We start from the raw sequence: 15,156 nt of genomic DNA on the forward strand, positions 1-15,156 counted from the left end.
GGAGCCCCAAAGAGGAGATACAAGGACTCCCTGAAACAACACCTCAGCCTTGGCCATATTGACTGCCACCAATGGTCCACTCTGGCCTCCAGTCGGGATTCATGGAGACACACCATTCATGACCCTGCTGCTTGCTTTGAGAACACACAGAGTCAGTCTCGAGGAGAAAAGACAACTCAGACAGAACTGTGCCTTGCCAATATCTCCTAAGGAGACTTTCTGCTGTGCCTTTTGTGACCGGACTTGCCTATCCTGCATCGGCCTTTTTAGCCACCAGCACGCTTGCAACAAGTGTGGGTAGTGTCCTTCCTAAATCTTCATTCATGAAGCTTAGCCATGATGATGATGATGATGATGATGATGATGATGATGATGTATACAAGAAATAGATACACAGACTTATTTTTTAAAACTTAATTGAAAGAGAAGTATCCATGTACCAGAAATTTGTATTGTTCTTAAGAAAAAGTACTGAGTGGGCCAAGGTTACTCAAGTGTCATGTATGAAGTTGTAAAGGCCCAATGGCTTTAGTGTTATAGGCATGTTTAGCATGAAAAGAGTAATACTGGCTCAAACACTTCTTTTATAAACAAATCACCACTGCAAAACTACATGAATATTAATCAGGAAAGCAGGTAGTAATCTCTCTGGACAAACCAGATGTAACCTATAGCTTAATTTTGTTCCCTGTGGTTCTCTGAATTGGTCTGAACTTGCAGGCTGTGCTCTATTCTAGCTGTTTGATGTCAAACTGTTTCTGTTCTTCTTGCCTACATGTCCCTAAAGCCTTCCCTTCACATGTCTTTTTGGCCTTTAGGCTAAAAGCAGTACAACATTGCTTATAAGCATTCTAAAGTTTAATTTAAAGTCTGCAGAATCTCTTTAATGTTACTGTATCTGGGTTGCTTTCTTGTTGTGTAATTAGATACAATTTCCACTTGTCCTTTTAGTTAGTTGTAGTTTTTGTGTTCTGTGTCCCATCAAGGTTCAGCTTGACAGGATTCACTCTGTTGAACATGAAATTGCAGCAAGACACTCTGTGCTTTGGCTTCCAGTATGCTATTAAGAGGTCTGTGATGGCAAATATTGAGTGATTATTTTCACTGAACTTGGAACTGTGAGTCAGAGATGCAATTGAGATTCAAATTCATGTGGGAATAATTTTTAACTTCCAAAGGAAGTCTAAGGGCAGGAAGTTGTTGCATAATAGCCACGTTGGCTTGATGCATATGCTCAGAAGTTTAATGAAACAGTGAGCTCAACTATGCAAAAAAAATAATCACACACTGACTTTCTATTTTTTTGTAGATGAAGCTCTACTTCATATACTATTTTATAAATGCATGAATCTGTACAGGTCCCCTCAAAGACTTTTTGTCTACGTTAATCATTTAATCAACAGACTTATATTAATGTGTGTTTCTTCCCCTTAATTTCTCAGTAATTTTTGTTGATGGTATTGTACAGGAATGATGTTTCAGAAATTTGGAACACAAATTGAATAATTGTATGAGTAAGTTACTATGTTATTGAAAGGAAATGAGTTGCCATGGACCATAGTGAATCTGTGAATAACCCTTAAATCCCAACTGTAACAAGAGCCGAAAGTACATAACAAGTTAAATATGTGTGCTATGCTTTCAGCATCTTTTTAATAACAGTCATTTGACTATTTAGGCTACATGCTGCAGTAGGGAGGATACACGGGAATTCAAACTAATGCTCTCCCTTGATTTATATCAGGTCTTAGTTCACAAATGAAAGTTTGTCTGTTTGTAGTCTTGTTTACCTTTCTTTTTTATTTTCCTTTTTTTTTCTGTTTGTGTGTGTGTCTTTTTGGTTTTTTTAAGCTTAGAATGGTTGCCTTTTGAGGAATTACTGTCAAGTTTGTCTGACACTTCATCTTTAATTTTCCTGGTCAGGCTGTTGTCCATACTCTTGATCCTTGAGGAGAGGAGAGGGGCCAGAGATGCTATTTAAATACTCTATTTTGAAGCAGTTTCCTGAGCATTTCATCTTGAAATTAGATTTTTTCTTATATAGCCATGCAAATGTCCAATTTCAGAATATTCCGTGATATAACAGTGTAGCCATAGCCCTGATTTAGATAAAGGCTATAACAATGCTTATTAAAATATTGGAAGGCGGCAGAGAAAAGTTGTAATTTCTTGGGGTCAGTGCTCATTTTTTTGTAGGTTTTCTGCAGAATTGAGATAGTTATATTGAAAATGCAAATGGATAATCTGGCAGTGTAGCTCAGAACTTGAAGGTTTTCTCCAGATGTTTGGAGATGGGTTTTGTACTTTGGAGGTATAATTTTTAAGATAGATAGAGAAGACAAATTGAATTCTGGGAAGATTTCTGCTTAAGCAGTTGCCTTCTCCTAAGCACCATCAGCTTTGAAATGAATGTGGAGGTGTGTGTAATATAATGCATCACATACAGACTTTCTTTGGTGCATATGAAATGGTAATTTCAAGGTCTATGGATGTTGGGGGCAGGGAAATTTGAATTATTTTCTGCTCTCTCCTGAGTCTGCAAGTATCCTCTGGTTTATACTATTTTTCTTTGGAAATCCTGTTCTGCAGAGGGAAAACCTACATCTCTGAGGCCTAGAACGGAAAGTTGAGGGAGATATCCTCATACTGCTGTGTTTGATTAGCTAGTGATATAATAAAGAAAAGTAAATTGAATGGTAGCAGTTCATGAATTTTCATGTGGTTTTTATTCACATATACTGTTTTAGTGTATTTTTAGTTTTCCATATATAAAGTATGCAAAGGACTGATTAATCAGAAAAGTAATTCTTAAAAGTAAATTCACAGAACAAAATCAAATCACATTGCAGCAAATATGACTAAGAGAAATATTGTTTATTCACAGAGCTTGTATGTGGATATGAGAAAATGTGCTTTTGTTTGAAGTAGGTGTAAGACAGAAAAGCATTCTGAGTATGTGTATACCAGTTAACATACAATGCTCCACTTAATACCAGCATTCACAAAACTGTGGTGCTTTTAGGGGGCACAAGCATATGCTGTTCCTGGCTATCTCTGTTTAGAAGCTGCAGGCAACCTCAAGAGGAATTTCAGTAATCCTTGTAACAAACCAATCTAAGCAGGGAATCTGCTGTTCTTTTCTCTCCAGCAGCAGGGTCCTGAAGACCAGGGCCTGAGGAAGCTTTGCTCAGGTTGTGGTGTCATGAGCTTGATTGAGCCAATCTAACAACTCACTGGCACTGGAGGAAGGGAGACTTCCTTTTTTATTCCTGCTCCAAGCTGCACTGCCCTGGCACTGTGCATGGCTTCTGGTCCCCACTGGGAATCAAGCTCACTGATCTGAGGACATTTCCCCTCAACACCAATGATAAAAAAACAAAAATCCCAAATCAAAAGCCCTAAATGTTTTCTGTTCAGTCTGGGTAGTAGCTGGGTGCAGAAAAGAGTTGACTGGGCATAGTTGTTTTGGTATCCAAGCCAAAGATGACATTTGACGGCAACTGGATTCAAGGACCTGTGCTGGATTCTGAGAGGCTGCAGAAGAATACTCTTAACTGCTTGCTTTTGAAGTATTAACAGTGGGCGACGGAGGGATAAAAAGAAAAGTCTACCACTCACAGAAGTAGGCGGCCTCCATAAAGAGTTGGAAAGGAAATCAGTCCTCAGAGCACATTGCCTGAGAGTTACACTGAACAGAAAGGGAGACATGTTCAGGAGAAGGCAGGCAGAACACACATGGGGCTGAGAGTATGAGGAGAGCTAAGGCTGGTTAAAAGAGAGGCACTTACCACCCAACACTGGACTCTAGAGACAAGTGGAGAGTCAGTGATGGGGTCCCAGCTGCTGGAGAATTCCTGTGCCAGTGTATCCAGAGTAAGCAAAGCCCTCTGCAATCTGTCAAAACCGTTGTCCCCCTGGGAGTAGTAGGGAAGCTGCTTACATGTGTATCTTATTCTGGTGGTTCCTCCAGCTGTCCATAGATTCAAGGTCTTTGGATTCCAGTTGTCATTTGTATGTTTTCCAGATGAATTCCTATTAATTTTTAGTCTCTAGGCTGTTGCTCTTTATTTTCACCTTTCATTCTTTCTGCTTTGCAGCTGGTCATCTTTTGAGTTGATTCCAACAATAATTTGCCTCACAATCATAAAAGTTTCTGTCGACAGTACTTTATTCTTTAAAGAAAAGAAACCTAAATGGCTTTGATGCCTTGTATGTGATTGCTGAAGAGACTAAATTTTGCAAGTGACTTGTATTCAAAGCCTACTGTGAGTTGAGTTAAACCCTCGCATTAACTTCCATCTACCTTCTATGGTTGTAACATAGCTCAGATTTGGAGCCCTTTGCTTCTTGTTTCCATCTTCCTATTTCACTCCAAGTTGCTCTGCAGCAGAGTATCTTCCACAGGAACATGTTCCTTGTTTGAGGATTACTACTGTAAGCTGAAGTCCTGCAGCACTCTCACAAGGAAGTGATGATTTTGTATGATAGGGGATTTGCCTGAATATGTGATCATGATTTTGCTTTCTACATTTCATGTTTATATGTGTTACATTAGTGTAAATGAAATCACAATGATATTGTGATTTTGGTGCTGTGTTTCTGTGTAAATGCATTTCAGAATTAAGAGAAAAAACCTTGAAATTTGGAATTTTGTCTCTCCCTTTTATGTCAGGTAAATATTACTATAAAATTAGGTAGTTTAGGAAAATGATCAAATATGTAAAGCATTTGTCTTAAAAGATATACATCCTGTCTTCACTCTGTGCTAGAACATATCCATGACGTCTAGAAGTGAAATAAAAATTTTAATTTTTCATTGTTTGTAAGCTTACATAATTAGTATATTCTCTGCCTCCCATATTATTTGAGGAATATGTAAATGAGTTGAATGGAAAATTAAAAATATACAATAAAATCTTTGAACAGTTATTTGTGATGTAAATCTATTGTCTGGCTTTATTCTTTAATGAGCATTAGCAAATTTTGTCCTGTGAAACAAAGGGTGACTAAGGTATGGAATGAAATGATATAGAGAACTATCTTGGAAATAACATATTTAATATAATTTCAGTTTCTTTTATAATCTCCCACATTTTCGTGTAACAAACTGGCCACACATATAAGAAATGGTAAAGCTCACTCTTGTGGTATAGTAAGAGAAGTGCAGAAGCTACAGCCTGTTATTCTTCAGTGATTTTTGTTTGCGGGTAGATATTAGAAGTGACCCTTAAGTATACTCCTTTCTGTAGATGTAGCTGTGATGTTTTCATTCTTCTTCTCTTGCTGAACACGGTTACTTTTGTTCAATTTTTTTTCTGTGGTCTAAGGAACTTTACAGGATTGATGCAGTGCACTATCAGGCTGCTGGACAGGTGTTAATGCTTACAGCACCACTAACCAAAGCTGCTTTACTAAAACTTACTGGCTTTTCATCAATCATGAAGTTACGAATGCAGCCAATGAAGGAATTGCGTGTAGTCAGGCTTGTTGTTAGCAGAGAATCTGGAAGAAGCAAATAAAATAAGTAAAAAATAAAAATTTAAGAGCTCACGATGACCAAAATAATCAGTTTGGTGGCAGAATCTTTTAATTTTGCTACTAACTGCAGCTCTGCTGAATCTTCTCTGGGACTTTTAAAACATCTGACTTATGCCAGTGTCCCAGAAGTCATTAGAGTAAGTATGCTTAGTTACCTACAGTTATGTAAAACACTTGATACTGCATTGTCAATAGAGACACAATTTGCATTTTTTGACAACTGCATTTTCTTTTAAGTAACAAAGTAGATGAATCCTCTTGTCTGTTTTTGTAATTTAACATTACATGTATCATCATCTGTATCTGATTTGGTAGTTTGCATCTAACTTGCTGTATTTGCATGGTATTATTTAGTATTACATCTCATTTGTTGCTATGAAGTTCTATGTAAGATTTTTCTGTGCCAGGGTGATAATAGCATTATAGAGCCAATGAATGACATTGCTTTAGTATTTTATAATTAATGCAGAAATAGAAGGCTCTGTTAGGAATCAGAACAGCATTTGCAATTACTGCTTTATATTACCTCTCTGGGAAGAGTTCTGTACTAATAAAATTCCAGTTTGGATTTAAAAAGTGAACAAGCATCTGTGCATAGGTTTTATTATTCCCTTTAGGCTCATTTTACCTCCTGGTAGTGTGGGATGGATGTGAACACCACACTCAAGCCACTAATCCAGGATAAGCAAAATAATGAATTTTGTAGTTAGAGCTGTTCTTGATTGACATGCAAGGCACAGAGAAATAATGATGCGTGTTTTCAATGTGAAATGTACAGGAGTTGACTTAAAAATTGAATCACGTAGTGTTGATTACAGTTTGTATATGAACCCCAACAGAGTAGCTCTGTCTGTTGAATAAGGGAAGTAAATGTAGTAATCTTGGCCCACACTACACAGATGGTTTGTGAGTCACAAATACACATGAGCAGACATCTGTGCAATAGAAACAACCAGTCAGAAAAAGAATCTCCTTGTTTTGTCTTGTGTTCAAAGATGCTATTGCTTGAAGAAGAGGAAGGAAGCCTACCAGCAACTAAACCTTGAGACTCCAATTACAGTGACAGTGAGTTTCCAATACCATAAATAAATACATTTTTTCTTAAAAGAACAGTAAGCCCATACTGGAAGGATGAATAAGAAAAAAAAAAGATTTTTTTTTGTGTCTGTCTGACTTCTCTACTGAGTCCATACCTGACCCTCCAGCAGCCGTGAATGTTTTAATTTCAATGAAGCAGAACTCTCTTTTCTTTGAGAACTTGAGGCAGAACATTTCTGATCAGCTCTTGAGCCTTTAACACGTTTTCTTCTTTTTTGAAATGAAAGCTAAGTCTTTATGCTTTTTCTAGAAACAGTATTGAAATCTGAGAACAACATACCACAAAGCTGTGAAAAACGTACCTGGTACACCTCCAATAAACACTGGCTCCCTGTGGTCAATTGCCTTTGGATTTAGTGGCCCTACCACATGGTTGACTTCAGAGTCTACATCCAGCTGCACCACATTAGCATCTCTAATAACTGAAAGGAGAAGAAAGAGGGATCAACAAGAAGTAGCACATGAGTTTTCTGTGACAGACCGGAGTTATCTCTTTGATCTGACTTGTTAATTTAGTTTATGCTAGAATGAGTCTGAGCCTGCGGTGAAGGGTGTAGGCAGATTCTGGCACAGAGCAGGGCCAGTGGAAGATACAGTGTGGGAATAAGGATGCTTTAGAGTGGGGCTCTTGATCGCTGGTGGCTGTGTCTAGGCTGTAGAGTATTAACATACAATGGCATGTGGCTTAATAAAACTGGCAATGCATTCCCAATAGGGGATGTATTGGAATGCAGTGAGGTTTCCTCCCTGCTTGTATGCTTGGATTTCCTTCAGAAGGGAACCAAAATGCACAAGGAAAGGGTGCGCACTCAGATCTCTTCTGGCTGTGACCATGGCAGACATCCTAAGTCAGCATCTAGACACAAAGGTAAGGGTGTTCAAAGTACCCGAGGTTTAGAAGTACTTTTTTGACTTCTAGTCCAGGAAAGAAGGATGACTGTCTGGCAAAATCCTGACTGTAAACATCTCTCTACTGTGAGCAAAAGGCTCCTCAGGACTGTCTTGTTATTTGACCTTCAAGGGCAGCATATACTTATGCCTACTACATTCTGCCAAGTTATTTAACCTCTAATTGGGAAAGGAAGAATATCATTTGGTATGTGACTTAGGAAAGGTTGCCAGCATTTCAGCTAGGCTGCTTTGTGTTCTTTGAACAAGCAGCTTCCATCTTTGCTTGTTCTTATATTCATACGAACTTGTGCTTGTCCTTCCAGGAAGCTCTACAGTTCTACATCTGAGGCATGAATAAGACTGTATCTTTCACACAAACTGGGGTCTTGACAGGTGAAAAAGAAGACTTGAAAATAAGATTGCATTCCCAGTGCTCTACCCCCTGCAGAAGGGTATATGGGTAGGGAGAGATGGGCTCTGCCACCTTCATTAGGGAATGATCACATTTTACTGACCTGCAATTCGATGCCACCTGCCATCGCAGAGACTCTGTTTTAGTGTCACTGAAGTTGAAAAATCCCTGATTCCATTATTCAATTTCACAGTGACCTGAGAGAAAAAAATAATGTAATTGCCACTGTAAACCCTCTCCTTTTCTCTTTTTAACTTCAGTTATAATAATGCTGTATTCCCCACTCAAAATATGTCAAGTATCCAAGAGAAAGGAAAACATGATTTCATTAAATTCTTCAAAATAAAGTACCTTTTTAATCCACAATTTAGGTTGTGGGTTGGTTTTTAAATTATTATTATTATTTTTCAATAGTTCTGAAACATTTCTAATTTAACTGAAGGAAGAGTTAAAAAAATATTTTAAAATAACGCAAATTTCACTCATTTTCTAGTACTTCTACTCCATAATTTCCTGTGCGGTAAAGTTGTGTTTAGAGATATCAGATGATGTTTTGGCATCTTGCTAGCCACTTAATAAGAAAACCAATAATGAAAAACCCACATATAAGCAAAGAGAAAAGATGTGAGAAAGGAATAGATAGTGAACTTAGGAATGACTTTCAAGTCACTTTTCCAAGCTTACCAGTAAATCTCTGGCAACCTAATTAGCAAACCTAATTCTGAATTTTACACCTCTGCATTAGTTAATGGAGTAATACCTTTCTACATGGAAATGTTACAGCAGCAGCAGGGCAGTGTTTTGCCCCTACTGAGGGGCATGAGATTCCCAGTGGTGATTGCCAGAGAACTCCAAACTCAGTCCGTTCAGCCATTCAGGCTTTTCAAACATTGAAGTTACCTTTGACTATGCTGACACCAAGTTGACTGAAAACCATAGAATCATAGAATCCTAGAATGGTTTGAGTTGCAAGGAACCTTAAAGATCACCTTAAAGATCTAACTCCCCTGCTGTGGGCAAGGACACCTTCCACTAGACCAAGTTGCTTGTAGCCCCATCCAACCTACCCTTAAACCTTTGCATGGGTAGGTCACCCACAACTTCAATGGACAATGTGTTCCGGTGCCTCACCATCCTCACAATAAAAAATTTCTTCCTAATATCTAATCTACACCTTCTTTCTTTCTGTTTGAAGCCATTCCCCCTTGCCTTGTCATTACATGCCCTCGTAAACAGTCTCTCCCAAGAAAAGAACTTATATTTAATTCTAGAGGGTCTCTGTTTGATACAGAAGTAGCTAAGAAAATTTTAAATTTTTTTTCCATAAGGGCACCAGTGAACACAATTGAAATGATCCTCATGTCCTCTTTTATCCATCCTTGAACAAAATATATAGATTAAAGCAAATAAAGAATCATGAGAGAAAGAGGCTCCTTAATAAATCACCCAGACAAGCTGTACTGATAAAGAATGATGTGTACATTTAAAAAAGAAATAAAAGTTGCTGATCTTATTTGCCCAGTAAAACTGTGTTCACAAAACAGGTCTTTCATAATGCATTCAGAGGGAACATGTAGTTAATGCTAAAGAAACACAGATGTTTACTAAGAAGGTATTGGATTGCTGCAGTGACAAGCAGGGAAGAGCTGCTTTTTCAGGGTGAATGTTTTTTATGAATTGCATATGGATTATACAGGAAGTGAAGTTTGAAGCAGTAAGTGAAGCAACACATTTGTTAGACCAACTGATCTGGTTGCGAAAACTAAACAATTTTCTGGACATGCAAACCTCCAGTTAGAACTTTACATAGGAATTACTAGACTTGACCAGTTGTATGCAGATCCATCCTTTAAGTGTGACATGATACACAGGAATGCAATGTACTTTTACAATTTCTTTGTTAGTTCACTGAGAACTAGCTACAGGGGTGAGGGCAAGCTTTCTCTTAAATAATTAGCTATTAAAAGTTAGGTTCCTAACTGAAACACCTGTTGTTCCATCTATAACCAATGTAGAAAAATAGATTCTCTCAATAACAGCTCCTTCAGTCACCTATGTTAGACACCTGCTTTAGGATAGGTCCTCTCAGTCACTCTGCCGTAGGTTCCTGCTCTTGTAAGAAAGGTGACAGCATCTTTCCTCAGGTGTTGCATTTCTCTTCCCATCACACACATGTATGTTAAAGGAAGAGACTGAGTGAAACTCAGACTTCTCTTTTAACAAACAAGAAATTAACAGTCATCAACAGTTACCTTACTTGTACCTGTTATACATTTTTAATATGTAGGTGAAACAGCAACACCAAAGAGTCAAAGCTTTTGCTTCTTTTCAACTGCCCGTGAAATATTTATAGTTTGTATCAGTAAAGTAATCTGATCTTGTCTTAGGTGTTATCTTTTGTATTTTAAATGAAGTATCTGGATTGCCTAATTTAAGCAGTTGTATTTAGTAGAGAAATAAGAATCAATTAATGGAAAATTTGTAAGACAAAAGCTGCATATAGCAAAGCCCGAGTAGGTGGAAGGGAAACCAGTCAAAGCAGTGGAGGAAATGTGACTTTCATTATACCTGTCCATTTCTCATGTGCATATTCAAGTACTCTCCATTCACACTGTGGCCATGCAGTAGAATTCCTGAGCTGCTTCGGGGACGTATTTCAAAAACAACTTCAAATTTCAGGCCTAAACTGAAGGATTCATCTGTGAAGTAAAAAGAATAACATTGCTTTTGTGCTGAGTTAGTGAGGAAATTGGACATTTATTCAAAGTCAAAACAGATAATCAAACCCAGAGTGGAATTTATTTGTCCTTAAAACTGTTGAAACGTGAGATAGCATGGTGTGCTGTCAATGACCCATTTCTACTTTTGTTTTGATTGTGTTTGCTTGGAACACTAATGAAGGTTTATTTTTTTCTCATTATTTAAAAAATGTATTTTATTTACAAATATTTCTTAGCAGCAAAATGGAAGTAAATTATCTGTATTTTTGGCAGTTTCTTATTGTGCAACATGCTAGACATTCAGCAGTCATTATTGAGTGAGTGGGAATTCACTTGATCTTTGATGATTCAGTAGAAGAAACTCCCTTTTTCAATCTGGTGGCAGGCCAGGGAGCAAATTAGAAACACTGTCTGATTCTTCTTGGTGTTGCCGATGAATTGGGTTGTGCAGTTTCTTTTTCAGTCTGATCAGAGCCTATGTGACCAAAACACCCTCCTAAAACACTTCCTGGAAAACAGCAGGCCTAAATGACAAAAAAGATGTTTCTGTCATGCTGTTCTGTATTAAGACATGCAGAAAGCATTTCTGTAGGACGTTTTAATTACACATTGTTTTATTAATTAAAAAAATAAAGGGTGACCATTTGCTGGTGTACTTGTCTTAGCCACATTGATTTCTATGATAATTCTTACCATACGTCTGTTTCTTTGTGAAGTTATTCTAATTATTTGAAATATATACATACAGATGTAGTTATGTAACAACTTCTTAAGTTTCCGATAACATTGTGACCTGTCAAAATCAGGTGCTTACCATAATAATGATCTGTATCTGATAACCCTTACAACTCACAGCCTCATAAATTATCACACCCTTTAGTGAAATATGCCATTTTGAAGCACAGTGAATACTATAATCTTGTTATGGGATACGTTTGTTAAGAAGTGTATTACCAAGGACGACATATCCTCCTTCTGATGAAAAGTATGTTCCTGCCTCTGATGGGCCTTCAAAGCAAGGCGTTACACTGAATGTCTGCGAGGCTGAAGTAATTGATCGTCCGTTGAGCTGTAAGTTGCTGAGACAACCACTAAAACTGTAGACAGAGTTAATCTGAGGAGTAAAAAAAACCCCCATGATTAGTAGATAAAGTGATTGTGGAAGGAAATATATTCTCCTATCCTTATTTTTGCTTGTTTATAAGCTGTAAGTCTGTGATTGTCTAGTGCATCAGTTTTTAATTAAAAACAGTTTCCAGAGAAGGGAAGCAGGAGAAGTGCTTTTTGTAGCCTCTCATGTCTCTCTGATGACTTCAAGATAATTCCAGCTTGTGTTGTTTCACAGAGTCCTTACTGAACTGTGAGAAACAAAATGAAACTGGAGCAAGACAGTGTTAAACATACCTCACAGCTTCAAGGCAAGACAGGGGGCTCCTTTTTCAGAGTAGTTTATCTATCTTGTTATGCACATAACACTAAAGATTACCTTGAAGAAGACTTTGTTATGTTCATTTTCACTTTAACACTCCTTTCCATATACTTCAATACCAAGCCGAAGTACAGAATCCTGACTTCTAAATGCTGTCTTAAAAACAAATACTGAAACAACATTAAAATAACTCCAAAACTCACTCTATATCTCAGGCCTCAGGGTGAAATTGATCTTGCCTGACTACCTGTGTCATTTAAGCTTTGATGTTACTAGGATTTCTCTGTTCCTCATGATCCCCTGGCTTTACATTTGCTGCTGCAAGTTTATGGAAACCTTGCCCAGCTACCACCAGCCCAGTCCTCTGGGAGCTTTGCTATACACTTGAACTGAGCTGTATGCTCCACAGTCTGCAGAGGATTCAGATCTGAATATTCGTGACAGGCTTTTCCCTGATCCCATCCCTACTGTCAGCTTTCATGTTAGCTGTACATAGAGGTATGGGCTGATTTAACAGGTGTCTGCTTTACCTGGATATTTTTTACAGCTTTTCCGGGAGCTACACCTCCAATATAGAGTGGTTCAGTGACTTGCCAAGTATTAGAATTACCACCAAAAGATTCTTCCAGTACTCGGAGGCCATCAATTATCAAGCGACCAATATTTTTGCCTCTAGTAAATATGACCTAGGAAGGGAAGAAAAAAGTGTGGAAGATTACTTTAATCTGTAAAAGGATCACTTCTGTGCAGTGAAAGAAGATGAGATTCTTGAGTGACACTCTATAAGCCTCTTTTGTAAACTGCCAGTATTCTTTGCTGGGCAACCCTCTTTTTTCACATTCATGTGAAGGCTAGATAGTAAAACTGCGGCCATTCTTCCATTTTGGTGTACAAGGCAGAGATAATCAAGATGTCACAAGGTCTGCTGAGATCTACCCATCTTATATCTGCATATATGACTCACTACCTATCCCTGTTAGTGTTTTCAAAGTCTTCACTAGTTTTATGGTATGGATTCATCCAACCTGCTTTAAACACTTAAATGCCCAAGTTAGTAGCTTAGCAACTGTAGACTTTCTCTGTAGTTAGTGGGGAGAGAGAGATACCTATGGAGAGAAATTCACCTTGATTCCTAAAATTGTGTTTTTATTTTCACAGACTACAGAGGGAGCCCAAGACAGCTGTGCTTTCAGAGAAATTTGCTGAATAAAATTATTGTAGTCCTTCCTTTCCTAGCTCACTTAACTCTTAATTGCCTTACTGTTTTGCTTGTTTCTGACACTTCTGTACAGCTGTTAGTGTTGGCAATTGCTGGATTCTTTTAACCGACTCACTTTCTCCGCCCCTAGTTAATGACTTGATAAAATGCCACATGGAAGATTTTAAAATATTGATGAAAGTTCCTCAACATATAGGTGTGTTTATGAATACATGAATGAAAACTCCCTGAGTTGTCACATCAGCAGTGTCTGTACTGCAGCCTTGATAGCATCTGCCATTGTAATGATTGCTTTCTTTTACTTACATCGTGCCAGAGACCATCATTGTATTTTTCTTGGCTCTTAATCCTTATCTTCTGATGACCAGCATTAAACATAAAAACAAGTCGGCCATGAGCAACGAAAAGGGCCATGAAGTTGGTCTCTTTTTGATCCGAAACGTAGAAAATCATTCCATGAGAAGAGTGAGTTTTCAGACTGATAGAGAACTGAGCTCTGACACATAAAAACACAATATTAAAATGAAAGTAAATATACTTGACTTAAATCAAGCATCAGGCAGACAAAGACTGAGATTTTCCTTTCCAGAGGAATATACATCTCCTTTATGGAAGTGTATTTCTGAGAAACATTCAGTGCTGATTGTTGTAGTAGAAGTTAAAGTTGGGGAAGAAGCTGCCTGGCAAGGAACTTGTTTTCAAAAATTAAAATCTCTAGAGTGAATAAATTTAATACAGACCACAAAACCCTGACACTATATACACTGCATTTCCATTCCCAGACAGGAGTGTTGGGGGAGTTTTTAACTGTGATGACATGGAGGCCTGATAGTTCACAAATCTTTAATGCTATTCCAGACTTGGTGCTTAGCTTTCCCTTCCTTGTAGTTCCTTGTGAAGTCCATGACAACATGGGTTGTTATACCATTGTTGGTTTGACATTGTCAACAGGGAAAATTTCTTGAATAATTCCCATTATTACTTTGGTGTATTGGTGTAGGACAGTGCCAAAACTGACTCCTCCTTCTTCTCATGTCAGGTGACTAACCTAGCTTCCATTCTTTGTATTATCTCAAGGATCTGCACATTCCCAATTGCACGTGTGTGTACATTCCATACACACTTAGACCCTTGCCAATATCAGTTGTTTTAAAACAACACAAGTCACTGTTTTTTTAAAATGTGAATTATAAAGATGAAACTTTAATAATGGTTGGCAAACAAGTTATGTGTTACAGGGATGAAGACGGGATGAAGATATTCGAGTTTGCGTTTTCCTTCATATGAACACTTTCAGGACTGTCCTAAGTAAAACACTAAAGTGAACAATGATTTTTTAATTTAAATCAGGAAATAGCACTCTTCTGAGTTAGTGCTCTGGTATGCTTTTAGGAAGTGCTGTGTTCTTAAATTTATAGTCTTTTATGGAAAGTGTTAAACCAAAATCCTTGTTTGTTTTAACATACTTCCTGACATATTCTGTGGGAACATGAACAGGAAATGTCAACAGTATCTGCACTCATTAATGCTTAAATTTCTATTACAGCTTGAATTGGACAAAGTTTTCTTAGCTTTATGTCCTGCTTCACTGTGTAGATTCCTAACCCTTAAATTGCTGACAAGGTCCATTCAGCATGTGACTGCTTCATTTCTTGTTGAGCCTTCATGGTCTTCTCCTCCTGTGCTCTAGTGTTATTACTTCTTGGGTAAAGAGGCTGATCATGCATTGCTTGTATAGAACTAACATCCTAAGAAGCTTCATGTAAATAGGCAAGGAGACACATTTTATTAATATAAAATGCAGATCAAGATTCCACAAGAGGGATGTAACTGGAAACACATTCTATGT

At 37.7% G+C, this 15,156-nt stretch overlaps 1 protein-coding gene across 3 annotated transcripts in view; it reads right to left on the reverse strand.

Annotated features, from left to right (window-relative positions):
* Positions 1-2,713: 2,713 nt before the first annotated feature.
* Positions 2,714-15,156, reverse strand: part of LAMA4 (laminin subunit alpha 4) — a 102,081-nt gene continuing 89,638 nt past the window's right edge. For 2 of the 3 annotated variants that reach the window (XM_071548922.1, XM_071548920.1), the window contains exons 32-38: positions 13,614-13,803; positions 12,619-12,774; positions 11,614-11,773; positions 10,508-10,638; positions 8,043-8,136; positions 6,939-7,058; positions 2,714-5,502 (exon numbers count right to left, since the gene is read on the reverse strand). In XM_071548922.1, the coding sequence (XP_071405023.1) occupies positions 5,357-5,502; positions 6,939-7,058; positions 8,043-8,136; positions 10,508-10,638; positions 11,614-11,773; positions 12,619-12,774; positions 13,614-13,803 (997 nt within the window). In that variant the 3' untranslated portion in view covers positions 2,714-5,356. The remainder of the gene's footprint in view (positions 5,503-6,938; positions 7,059-8,042; positions 8,137-10,507; positions 10,639-11,613; positions 11,774-12,618; positions 12,775-13,613; positions 13,804-15,156) is intronic. The other variant, XR_011697129.1, reaches the window with a different exon arrangement.

This window comes from Pithys albifrons, chromosome 2 (assembly GCF_047495875.1).
Source record: "Pithys albifrons albifrons isolate INPA30051 chromosome 2, PitAlb_v1, whole genome shotgun sequence".
NCBI lineage: Eukaryota > Metazoa > Chordata > Aves > Passeriformes > Thamnophilidae > Pithys > Pithys albifrons.